Source organism: Phalaenopsis equestris, unplaced genomic scaffold (assembly GCF_001263595.1).
Source record: "Phalaenopsis equestris unplaced genomic scaffold, ASM126359v1 Scaffold000210, whole genome shotgun sequence".
NCBI classification, from domain to species: Eukaryota; Viridiplantae; Streptophyta; class Magnoliopsida; order Asparagales; family Orchidaceae; genus Phalaenopsis; species Phalaenopsis equestris.
In genome coordinates, this window is record NW_018164652.1 from 187,874 (window position 1) to 201,786 (window position 13,913).

General features: G+C 31.7%; 1 protein-coding gene across 1 annotated transcript; it reads left to right on the plus strand.

Annotated features, from left to right (window-relative positions):
• Positions 1–1,380: 1,380 nt before the first annotated feature.
• LOC110023106 (mitotic spindle checkpoint protein BUBR1) lies at positions 1,381–10,494 on the plus strand. Its single transcript, XM_020722342.1, has 11 exons — positions 1,381–1,622; positions 1,709–1,768; positions 5,674–5,818; positions 5,934–6,091; positions 6,823–6,904; positions 6,994–7,060; positions 7,152–7,209; positions 7,871–8,036; positions 8,131–8,210; positions 9,037–9,117; positions 10,266–10,494. Exons 1-11 carry the CDS (start codon positions 1,417–1,419, stop codon positions 10,324–10,326), a joined length of 1,164 nt encoding a protein of 387 aa, XP_020578001.1. The 5' UTR covers positions 1,381–1,416; the 3' UTR covers positions 10,327–10,494.
• The last annotated feature ends 3,419 nt before the right edge of the window (positions 10,495–13,913 follow it).

Sequence of the window (13,913 nt, forward strand, 5' to 3'; positions counted from 1 at the left end):
ATATATATTTTAAGTATTTTAAAAAAAATCTAATTGACTAAAAGGCTACAAAGATTTATAATCAATTAAAATATTGACTGAAAAAATAGAATAAAAATTATTAAATTAGATTCAAATGATGTTTTAATATAAATAATAATATCTAAATCTTGTTCAAACCATTTTTGTCTTATATCTTATGGTTACATGATTAGAATTGTTAAAAGGATTCTTCGTTTGTGAACAGCTCGTGTTCGACTCGTTAAGCAAACGAGCCAAACACGAACATACTTTTTGAACTCGAAATATAAACGAGCCGAACACGAGCTGAGAGCCCATGGCTGAGAGCATGGCTCTCAGCTCGTGTTCGCCTCGTTTACACCTCTAGGCTGACTAGCTTAATGGGCTTTACTTGACCGAGTCAACTTTTTTGGTTGTGTTTTGGTAGGGTTCTGTCAGTTGACTCAGCTCGGTTGACTATCTTCAAAATTTGGTTAGGAACCCTTTGGCCTTTGCCGGATGACTGAATATGGTTTATGGAACCGACTCTTTCATTGGATCGACTCTCTTGCGGGATAAATAATTTAGCTCATTTTCTCATGAGTAACTTTGAACCAGATCACTCATTTTTTTGTCTTATAAGCTTATAGACTCGGTCAAGTTTGGCCTGGTTGTCTCGACTTCTCTGGCTTGACTGGTCCGACTTGGTAGGCCTCACAAACTAGTTGCAGGAGATCTTCCTCCACCACATTCTTCTCTTCCGGACTGTTAGATCTCTGAAAGATTTGTGCTGACACATTTTTTATGTAGAATATTATTTGATTACAATAAAACTTAATTATAATTCGTTATTTTTATTCAGTTTGAATAAATTAGTTAGATACTAATTCAAAATTTATTCAATTGCTTCTCTATTTAAATTTAAAATTTATATGAAAAATCAAGCATTTATTCAGATTTTAGCTTATTTATTAACTCAAAAGTTCTCATTCAAAAATCAAATAAAATTTTAACTGCTTTAATGAAGCACTGCAGAAAAAAAAAATCAAGTTGATATGAATTCTAAACCCTAATAATTAGAGATTTCACTCTTTATTAAAACAATACCGTTAGGTCATGTGCGAACCCTAGAGAGAAACAAAGGACCGAGTTTGTAAATTCAAATTGGGTATCGTCCTCCTCACGTGCAACGCACGTGCATTCTCCCAATTACTCCCTTGAATCCCGTAAAACTATATCGCAACCGTACGTTCAAATCTTTTGGTCTTGTTAAAGAAGATGCACGGTTTGGATGAGGTAGTTTTCTACCGTCTTACAACAATGGCTAGAGAGGATGGAAATCATCCTTCCCTACCAAAGCGGGCCGCACTTGATAAATTTTGAATTCACGGTCTTCAACTCTTCTCTGGTTCTCGTCTTTTCTCCCAATCGGCAGCAATGGAGACGCCCTCGATCCCTGCGGCGGCTGAGTTTGATCCGGAGGCTGAGTTCATAGCATCAAAGCGTAAGACAGGAAACGAATGGGAGCTTTACAAGGAGAATGTGAAGCCTCTTAAGCGTGGCCGCAAAGTCGAAATCCTCAACGATGCCCTACAATCGCAAACCAACAATGCCGCGAGAAAAGATCTTCTACAGACTCGAAGGTCTCTAACTTGGATTTATATCATTGAGATGTTTGTTTAGGCTGCTTGAAGTCTGACCTCTTTCTTCTTCGCGTTTCTTGAGCCAGGCGGATGATCGACGCGATTGATGAGTATAAGGGGGAGGATCATCTACAGCCGTGGATCGAGTAAGTTTTTTCACTTTCACTTTCGCTTCACGTTATGTCTCACATTGGGTGTTGCAAAATTTAGGATTATTTTCTTTTGGCCCAACTAGTTATATCTTGCTGAAATCTATATTCTCGTGTCTTTGTTGTTGAGTTTATGAAATTTTCATGAAAAGGGCATTTTTTATCTTATTAAGGCAAGATTTAAGCTAAATAGGATTCAAGCAATATTTAGCATAAATCTTGACAGTTTTGGGGTCTTTACGGGTTGTTGGGCTTCAAGTAGGATTTAACTTAATTAGAATTTACTAAATCCTGTAAATTAGGATCTAGTAAATTCTAAGGTATTTTAATCCCGAAAATTATTTAGTATGATGGATATTAAATTTGGTTGAACTTTGTGAGATTGTTTAGCAATTTATTTAAGATTTAAATTTGTTAATTGAAATATGAATTTAATATTACATATTAAGATATAGTCATTAAGTCAAATTAATTTATCTCAAATTTTGTTTATCTATACCTTAGTTCATTAATTGTGGGTCAAAATAACAAATGCGAATTTGTTAATTAATTATTTACTAAACTAATTATTCATTAATGCAAATTTGTAAACTGATTATTTATTAAGCAATATTTTAACATTCATTAATTAATCATTAATAGGGTTGTAATCGAGTCAAGTATGTCATGAATTTGAGTTTGATTGGTCAAATCATAAGTTATTCATGTTCAGTTCAAGCTTGACGCAAACTTTCACATATATGTTCCGCTTGCTCATATTTGATTTCTTTTTGAATTGTTTATTTTGAGGGGCATTTACATACATAGCACACATATCTTTTGTATTTACATATCTCACACTCAAATCTTCACATTTACTCGCATACCACTAAATCCTTTCCTATCATATAAAAAATATCATTAACTATCTTCGCTCACAAGTCAAATCCATCTTTTCATGCATAGGTAAAGTGTTATGCAGGTAAATATCAAAGTTTTGATGTGAGATAGGTAAATATATAAGAATTTTGTGTTACATATGTAAATTTTCCTTATTTTAATTGAACAAATTAAAAATTCAAACAAGTTCCTGATTTACATATAAAATTAAAATTTTAATCTATGTTTGGTTTTCATATAAAATTAGCAAATAAGCTAAAAAGTTGAATGAGTATTTGATTTTTAATATAATTCTATTAAGAAATATTTTATAGATATAAATAACTAATTAGATAAATTTCAAATTAGTAGCTAACTAGTTTATAGCAATAAAGTAAAATAATATATAAGTTGCAAGTAAATTTTTTTGCAAGCAAATAACATAAATATATACTAATAAAATAATTTTTTAAAATAAAAATAAGAAGAAATTACATTAAATTTATATGTATGTTGATTTTAGATTATATTGTTTCATTAATAAATATATAATTAAATATATTTTAGTTAATCAAATTTTATTACATAATATATTATATAAATATTGAATATTTAGTATATTACTTGTTGAACAATAAACGAACTATGTTCATATTTGATTTATTTAACCTTCGAGTTTAAAAAAATGTTCAAACTTGTTCATTTATTAAATTGAACAAACATGATTGAGTATTATCGAGTTAAGTTTTAGTTGTTCATCAAGTGCATTGGTTCATTTACAACCCTAATCATTAATTAGTTATTTCTTTAAATAATAATATTTATTAGAATTTTATTAAACAAATATAATATTAATCTATAATTTAATTTTTGTTAATTAATTATAAATTAGTTAAATGTCAAATCTATGTAATTATAATTAGCTTGTTAAGGTATCTATTAGTGATTAATTATTATTTAATTACATTTATTGGATGTTATTACTGGACATTAGAGGAGTATATTCCTTAGTGTATGTTGTGTGCTGGTAATATCCTTCTTGTAGATAAGACTAGAAAAAACTTCGGGAAAAACTTGAATTATGGATGTCAACTTTAGAGTCAAAAACTTTCGTTTGAGTAGATCTAAACTGAATACATGGAATGTAATTTTAGTAGTAGTATATCTAGTTGCGGAGTTGTAACAATGGGTGATCAAGTCATTAAAAGGAGTGAACTTTTTAAATAACTTGGGTTTATTTTTCAAAGTGATGGTGATATAGATGGGGATGTTATTAGTAGAATTCAAGTTAGATGGCTGAAGTGGAGGAATGCGTCGGGTCTATAATGTTATAGAAAAGTGCGCTTAGACTTAAAAGAAAAAAATTATAAGATGGTGGTGAAACCTGCAATGTTTTATGGTGCAAAATGTTGGCATATAAAAGGGAAGCATAAAACTAAGTTATACTGAGATGAGAATGCTTAGGTGGATAAGTGTCCTTCACTTAGAGACAAAATGCTAAACGAATATATCAATGAAAGGATTTGTGTAGCTCCAGTGGCAAATAAGATTAGAGAGAGTCCTCTTAGATGGCTTAGTCACATTGAAAGTCAATTATGCAATGATCCTGTTGGAAGAGTAGATATTTTAGAAGTGACTTATGGTAAGAAAAATTGAGGTAGACCCAAAAAGATTTGGACACATTTTATGAAAAACGATCTCAATTTATTAGAATTAAATGAAAATATGTCACTCAAAAGGACAAAATGGAGAAAAAGGATTCATGTAAACGACCCCACTTAGTGGGATTAAAACTTATTGTGATTGTTGTTGTATTATTATATTAAATCATCCTTAAAAGCTATCTTCCCTTTCCCCCTCTCCCACTCAAATCCCTAGCTTCCCTCTCTTCCCTCTCTCTTAATTTTTGCCTGAAATTATCGCCTTACCCTTCCCTTCAGCCTCTCTTGCCTGAAACCCTAGTGATGCAGTTACAATTGGAGTTAGCTGGGAATGCAATTATGGTATCGCCTCGTCTGAATACTTCTGAAACTCCCTTCTGACTTCATTGAGGAAGGTAACCCTCATCTTTCTTCCCCTTACTTCGTTCCTTTCAAATGATTCAGCTCTTCTAAATCTCATAAATCCGCCTTACAACTGGATTTCGTAAATCTAAAATTCAAGGCAATATGGAGGAGAAATTATATTTAAGATTCTATATGATTTGAATTTGTCACTTTTGTTTTTTGGCACAGTTTAGATCAAGCTTGCTTAAATCCTGCTCAAATTTTACTGATTTGATAAATACTATTCCGCCTAATTGTTTTTTAAAGTCCAATATTTATTAAGCTCCACCACTGACATGATTTAATGGATTCAAGAAAATTTTCCCCTTGCCAAAAGGTTTTTTAGCTTTTAATCCTTTTAGGATCTATTAAATTTGGATTTACAGATTGCACTGAATACTCCCCTCGATGTGAAAGATGACTACTTTTTTGTAGAGTGTGCTTTTTTAAAATTTTTGGAAAATAGAATATGGCGAATTTTGTCATCTCATAACAGATTATCAATTGACCCTGTGAGTTTTCTCTATGATTGAATTTAGCTAATTTAGCATTTTTTTGAAATTAAGCCTGGATTAAATTAAGCTATGTATTCTTTGGTGTGTGACTTATAATCGGATTTAGGTTGAAGATATATCCTACCATAAGGGGAAGGATTTAGCAAATTTAACCCTAAATCATGGATTTACTAAAAAATCTTGCTAACAACAGTTTAAAAGAGATTTGACGCTAAAATATTTAGAATATTACAAATTCTTTTTACTTTCATCGACAAAATTTTCATAATTTGACTTGGATCATAGATATAGGCAGACAAAAACATTCAGTTTTAACACTCACAAGTTTTACTATATTTTGAATTTATACCCTTTAAGAAATGTAGATATTCATAATTTTAATTATGACCAAAAAATCCTAAGACTTGGAGGCCACCCAAAATTGTATGATTTGGCATTTTTATCTAAGAATTTGTCTGAGATTTTTCTCATTTGTGCTGTGAAGCTGCATTAAATGGGTTCAAGAATCATTCCCAACGGGAGGAGACTGTTCGGGTTTGGTTGTGATTTATGAACAATGTGTGCGCACGTTTTGGCATGATGAGCGCTACAAGGATGACAAGCGTTATCTTAAAGTTTGGCTAGAATACGTATGTTTTATTTGAATTTTCTCAAGAAAGTTCAATAGCTCTTTGTTCTATTTCATTGAAACAATTCTTTCTCATGGGTGGCTTCTGATGATAATTCCGTAAATTTCTGTTTCAGGCAGAGAATTGCATGGATGCTGAAGTGATCTTCCAGTTTCTTCGGACTAACCAAATTGGTCAAAGTTATTCAGCATTCTATGTAGCATATGCCCTGCACATGGAATACAAGAAAAAATTACATACAGCCGATGAAATTTTTAATCTTGGTATTGCTAGGTAATGCTCTATTATATTGGTCATTTGTATCATAATATTCTTTGTTTCTTATGTATTACTGCCTGCCAAAATATCATTTGGGTGAGTGATCTGGTCGGTTGAAATATAGTAAAGCTTATCGAGTCCTTTCTTAATTGTGTTCATTTTTTTTCCATAGAATGCGATTGAGATGATGTATCTACTTTAGGAACGATGATTCAGTACATACTTATACTATGATAATCGCTTTTACTGAAATAGTTTTTCATTCAGTTAGACCTTTCGAGCTTTCATTGTTGTTTTCCATGCATTTCTTTTGGTTTTGTTGATTGACCATATCCGGTTGCTCTTTTTCATTGAACGTCATAAAGAGGTTCACATAAGATTTTCTTGAATTTGTCTTACGTGGCATGAAATGATGTATTGATCCTTTTTTCCTAAGATCTTGATGTTAATACAACCACGCACCAAGTTGAAAAGAACTAAAGAATGGACAAATACGCATACAGCCTTACCTACTTAAATCCAGCAAGGATAAAAAGTTATGGAAATGGCACATAGTCACATCCATTAAATTCAATAAACAGTCCGTTATTGATTTAGATATCATATAATTCTGATTTTAGAAGAAAAGCTCATGCTTTCCAATGCTGCTTAATGTAACTACACGTTTTGTAAATTGTTCTATAAATTTTCTTTCATGTTTATTTGCTTTGGCTGGTGTTTTGATTTGTCCTGCCTTTCACTTGTAGGAAGGCAACACCGCTAGAGAAGTTAGAAGCTGAATACAGAAAGTTTCTTGGACGGTCAATGGCGAGGAAGAAGAAAGCAGAAGTATGTTGTATAGTGTTACCTATTTTTGTTATTTTGCTGATTATCCCTGCATGGACTTACTATTGGGTATTTTGTACGTTACCATTTAGGATGCTTTGATTGATAATCACTTACAAGCTCGATCTTTTGGAACTATTTTGGCTGACGGTGGAGCTGGTAAGTTTTCATAATAAATTTCAGTTAAATATCAGTTCCTCTCAATTTTCATTATACCTTCTGATACATTTTGATAATTCTATTGCCGTAGGTAGACTACCTGTAAAGAATGCTGAAATTGAAAAAAAAAGTAGGAAGCCACTCGAAAGGTAATGTCGTGTAGTGTCTAGTACATGTCTGAATGATGTGAACTTCTTCTCAATGATCTTACTTAGTGAATGAACAACACCCTTATAAAATAATGTTGCCTAAGGACCGTTATGACAAAATTTTTATCTCATTTATAGCCCTAGGTAGTCGGGATACTAATGATGATAATAATTCATTGCATTAACCAAAATTCAAATCATAAATTCAACATTTAGGGGGCTGTCTGGTAACAAATAAGTTTTAAATAATTAGAATTTAGTCCTGTAAATCCGAATTTACTAAATCCTGAATGGGGTAATCCTGAAAACTGTCTGGCAGCAGATTTACTAAATCTGGTAAATCCATTTGAAGCTGTTGGGGGAATTTTGCCTATATCCAGGTTTTCTCTCCCCGGTAAGTCCACCGATTCATGGGATTTAGTGAATTTGGGATTTACGGCCGAAATCCACTAAATCTGGATTTATCAAATCCGCAGTTTTATATTGTCCAAATGACCTTCTGGCAAGATTTTGCCTACATACAGGTTAAATCCCGCTCTAAATCCGTTTCCAGACAGCCCCTTAAGTTTGACATTTCATTTAGTTGCTCTTAAGTTCTAACTCATTCTCATTCAGCTTGCAAGAAAAGTTTCTCTAACATGCTTCACTTTGTGTTTAACAGGATCGATAACGGTAAATCCATATTAATCTATTCTGATGAAAGCACAGGAGCAAGTCTTTCCTCTGTGAAATCATCTGCAAATGATCCATCTTGGCAATCCCTTGGAAGCAGATTCAGTCGAAACAAGGAAAATATTTCTCTTCCAACGAAATGGACATCTTATAAGGTTTGTCATTTGCTTTAGGGGCAGTTAAATAGTCATAACTGCTTGTATTGTGCATAATATTGGCTAACCGAACTGTAATGGTTATTCATGTTAGGTTCCACAGAAGATTGGTGTTAGGACTGAATCAGCAAAATTAAGTACTCCTATTGAGGTTTTTGTCGACAACGACTCTAAGTATGCCAGTTCTTTATCTTTGAGGCAATTTAAGAACAAAATGATGCATATATTATGTTTTTTTTTTAAATTCTAGCGTAAATGATTTAAAAGAGGTGCCATATGCTGCCAAAAATTGTATTAATTGTTATAGTTATTGGATATTTATGAATTGAATTTCTTAGAAATTAAAAATCAATGGGACTAAGTGTAGCATTCAAGTATTCAATTATGGGATTCATGCTTTGCTTCAAAATCATTCATAAATAAAATAAAACTTTCTCCCTTTTAAGTACTCATTGATCCATCAGATTTTTACTTACATGGAAATAAATGTAAAGAAAAAAGGTCCTCATGACCTCTGAACTGTATAAATAGGAAGGCAAGAAAAAGCTAGTTTTCTATACTTCCAAATCATTACTTGCTAGCATTTGAGCAAGCTATGAAATTGATGAGGCATGATTAAATCAAATCTGTCTCTCTCCCCCTGTGCACGTGTGAGTATCTGTGTGTGCTATATTCGTACCTTTGTTATTGACACAAAAATGTAGCTTGAACTTTTTTTTCCATGTTATTGATAACGATGAATAAATTCATGGCTGAAAAACCTAACATAAATGAAAACCTTAAAAGCTTATGCCTTTCTATATTCAGGCTAATACTTACACTGCACCAGCATATGACGTTGCATATTTTAAAATATTAGCTCTAAATTAGTTCTTTAAAATTTAGCTTTCCCATGATCCATGACACCCTGCCCTACACTTTTAAGTGTTTTTTTTATGTTTTTTATTCTAGTTATTACAATTACTTTACTCATATCTTCTCATCCATTTATGACTTGCAGATTTGAACCTTTGACGAATGCTGAAGATGATACACCTGCTGCATTACAACTCCGAAACGCAAATAAAATGAACCTTAAGAAGTAAGCAATTTCAAGAAGTATTGAAAATTTAATACTCCATGTCAAGCTTTACATTGGTATACACAAAATATAGATACAAGCGTAGCATGGTCTTAAAACCAATCATTAGATCAAAAAAGTCATGTTATAAAAGAATATTTTACTAAAAAAGTATGTTTAATGAACAAGACAGTTGGAAAGAAATCAACCAGGCAGCTTAAGAAATGTAAAGGAATTAAATGCAGAATTTTTATTCCACAATTATTTTTCAAAATTTGAAATAATTATTTGTTATATATATAAACATATTTTTAACATATACAAACAAGAAGAAAGCAAGGGATATTTTCGGCGGGTGCACGACACAAATCATCTCTTCCTTTCCTTATTCTACTTAAGTTTTCAATAAACAACTTGTTATAAAATTATAAAATTTAAGCTGACTTCTTCCAAAATTTAAGCTTAAATTTCAAAGTGATCAAAGTGATTGTCAACTGACTTTCAACACTTTTTGCCTTGATGAATAGGGTGTAGCTGTCATTGTAGGTATAATAAGGTGTTAATCGTCATTTTGTATGAGCAGTTTAGCATGCAGGAGTAGCAACTTTAAGGATAAACTAATAAAAATAGAACTAGGTGGTTTGCGTTAAGGATAATGGATGGTATAAGATGAATACATAAAATAAATGTGGAAATACTGAGAATGAGAAGAAAAGACTGAATATAACTTGAATAAAACCTGTACAAACATTTTTGCACTACATAAATTATCTATCACCTTAAACTTAACTGAATATAAATGTATGAAAAATGCATATTCATTCAGCAATCATTAATTATTTAGGATAGGCTAACTCGGATGATGATTATGATGATATAGTGTGTTAAATATGCCCAATTTTAGATGATTTAAGCAGAAAAAAGTAATAATATATAAGCTAAATAAAACATTAAGAAAAGCACAAGCCAGAGAAATGAGAAAAGGGCGGAATCATATAACTTAACGTATCAACTCATCTTAGTGGCTCACAATCAACTTTAATTAACTGTTTAGGAGAAAAAATAAATGAAGGAAACTGAGTTGTTATCTATCCAATCCTTGTGTTTTATGCATAGCTTCAGTTATGTTTTCAATATAGCTAATGAATTGTAAGTTTTAATTTGAGCAGGGAAACTGAGTTGTTGAAGGAGAACCCTTTGCGCTATTTTCCTCTGTGTACTCTCAGATAAAATGGCTCAAAGTTTTCACCACTGGTGAATTTTTGTATTACCCTTTGTTGCTATTTTTTTTTTCCAATGGAGAAAAAGGATTTATGGGATTAAGACTAGTTGTTGTTGTTGTTGTTTTACAATCTTTCTTCGTGTTTTCGAGTGCCAATGAAATTAATCCTTGATCAACTGTCCAATTAAGATTTATTAGTTTACATAAGTAGGTAAATGCAGTTTTCAAGTTTCTCATTAGTTTGATTTGACGTTTGTTAGAACCTTTTGTCATGCTTAAATTCATTTTTTTTTTAAATTGAAGTTTGTTATGAAGTCTTTTACTTTACAAAGCTAAACATTTCATGTAGAATTCAATAGAAATGAAAGGGAGAGGATTAATGAAGTTTATCCAAATAATTTTGACGATATTATAATAAAGATTATTCAAATATCTCCAATTGTTTTTTTCATAAATCACTCTCTTTCATCTCATGTTTGACTAAACATGTCGATGTTGAAATAGATTTTCTCAACGTTTAAGAATTGGGGTAATGTGGTCTTTGAATTTCATATGTTTTGTTCATATTCATGAGAATTCAAATCAATTTTTTAGAAGATGAGAAAATAAGGGAATGAATATAAATTTTATCTTGGCTTGCTTAGCTCTAAGATATTTTAGTTTTAACAGCAATAGTTTGGATATATTGAAAGGGTTCTTCTTGGCTTAAATTAGATGGTGCAGACATGCTGATAAATTTGATTAAAGTTCTCTTGATTTTGTCATACTAGATTATGAATTTTAGAAAATTTAATTAGCTAAGGCAGTTAATTCAATTGATTGGTGGATTTTTGTTAGCAATCTTGGGTTAATTTGCTGTGAGAGAAGTGCTCCCATTTTTAAAAAGCTTTAAAAGTAGTGCTAAGAAGTTCAAATAGAGCTAGGAGTTAAGAGTTTGATATGAGCTCGTTTGCACTACAAAGCCAAACATTTCATATAGAATTCAATAAAAATGAAAGGGAGAAGATTAATAAAGCTTTTCCAAATAATTTGGTCACTTCTAATAAATTTTATCCAATTTGTCCCCAATTGATTTTTTTTTTTCAGAAACCACTCTTTTCAATCACATATTTGACTAAGAAAGTCGATGTAGAAATACATTTTATCAACATTAAGAGTGGGGGTAATGTGGGATTTAAATTTATTACATTTTGTTTATATTCATGAGAATTTAGATCATTTTTTTATAAGATGAGTAAATAGGGGAGTGAGAAAATTTTTTATTTTGGCTCGTTTATGGGTTGTAAGATATTTTTAAAACAATTTGGATATGTTGAAAGGGTATATTACTTTTGGCTTAAATCAAATAATGTGACCATGCTGACAATTTGATCAAAGATCTCATGACTTTTTTATTCAAGGTTATTAATTTTAGTACATTTAGTTTGTTGATGATGTCAATTTAAATTGATTGGTGGTTTTTTATCAGCAATCTTGGTTTGATTTGTTCAAAGTGTTCTTAGCCTAATGTTGGGTGAGAAGTGTTCACATTTTTTAAGACTTTAAGTAATGATAAGTAGCTTGAATGGAGCTTGGAGCTTGGTATGAAGTCATTGCATTACAAAACTAAAAATTTCATGTAGAATTCAATAGAAATGAAAGGGACATGATTAATAAAGCTTAACCAAATAACTTCGATAATACTATTAATAAAGTTTAGCCAAATTGCTCCCAACAGAATTTTTTTTTCTTCAATTCATTTTCTTTTCCATCATATGTCTGGCTAAGAAACTTGATGTCAAAATAAATTTTCTTATTGTCGAGAGTTGGGTTAATGCACACTTCTTACTTTTTGTTGATATTCACGCGAGTAAATAAGGGAGAGAAAATTTTTTATTAAGGCTTGTTTATAAGCTCTAAAATGATTATTTTTAATAACAATAGTTTGGTTATGTTGAAATGGTAGATTGTTATTGGCCTAAATAAGACGTTGTGGGAATGTCGACAAACCTGATCAAAGATCTCATGATTTTGTCATCTACGATATGAATTCTTATTATTTTAATTATCTAAGATAGTTAACTGAGTTTGATTGGTGGATTTTTGTTAGCAATCTTGGTTTAATTTGTTCAAAGTGGAATTAGCCTATAGTTGAGTGAGGAAGTGATCACCTTTTTTTTAATATAATTTTAAGAAGTGCTAAGAAATTCAAATGTAGCTAGGAGTGTGAAAAATTTTCCCTGAACAAAAAGTGAGCTATACTTTGCCTCTATTATTTCTAAGACCACAACTTGGCAAGGATTTGTTATCCTGCATGGAAGTTGGAAAAGAAGCTACTAGTTAGGTCCTGATTCATTAGCAAGGCCAAAAATATTGGTCAATATATTATGAAAGTAAGTTGTTTCGCAGGGCTAAACTCAAATCCCATATCATGGAGAAACTAGCCTTTGGCCTCATCATCACTGCACAGTGATTTTGCTCTTTCTTCCAAGTTCACTTGATCGAATTCATCATGGATCACCTTTTGAAGTTGATCTTGGTGAAGCCTAACCACTTGGGATTGATTCTCAAATGGCTAATGGAGCTAAGAGAATTTTGCATTTCCTGCACCCCAATGCCAATTATTAAGGCACAGGCATTAGTGATCATAGTTACCAACTTCATAGAACGAGCTAATGAAGAATCCACAATGATAAATGTCATGTTATGGGGTTTTTACATGGACTGAGCATCTAATGGGTAGAAAGTAGGTGAAATGGTGTTTAAGAACTTGATGGACATCATTTTAACAGATGCTATAAAAATCCAATTTCTAGTCACTAATAAACCAAGATGAGTATGAAACATTGATAATTGGTCTACGATATATTGTGGGAGTAGGCACCATGTACCTGCATGTGTACTTGGACTCCTAACTGATAGTGAATCAGATGATTGACTTATATGAAGCATGGGAGGATACTCTAAAGAGATATCTATTCAAAGCCCTGTTTGATATAATAAAAAATTGAGTATTTAGAATTGAGTGTATTCCCATATATTAGAACCAATTGTTTGATCATCTCTGTAATGTAGAGATCCCATATAGGCGACTAACACTCGAGTTTAAGAAGAAGAAATAATGAAAATCAATCTTTTCTTTGAAACGAGTGAAATCAGCTTATGAAACATTTTAAAGAGGGCATTATACCATAAGAAATAAAAGATGAGGTATTAAAAATAATCACATTGTACATGCTCTTTAATTATGGGAGAGGGTAACTGAACATAGGTTAAGACGTATTACTCAGATTTCTCATAATTAATTTGGATTTATGGTAGGCAGTGTTGACCTCACTTTTGGTTGAGGTCTAGAAACTTCTTTAGTAGCCTAGGTCTAGCCATAGGACTTTCCTATTGACTAGTCTTAGAAAACTAGAAAAGGTATCCTCACCATTAGAAATTCAAACTCTTCTCTTTGCTCAACTTGAGATTCCACATATTGGTCCTAACCTCTAATATTTAAAAGGTAAGATCCTTATGGGAGAGCTCAAGAAGAGTTCTTATAGGGTTACTTGGCCTTAGGATTAACCCTAGGTGTTGATTTGAAGCTAAGGTACATTATACCCTTACTATA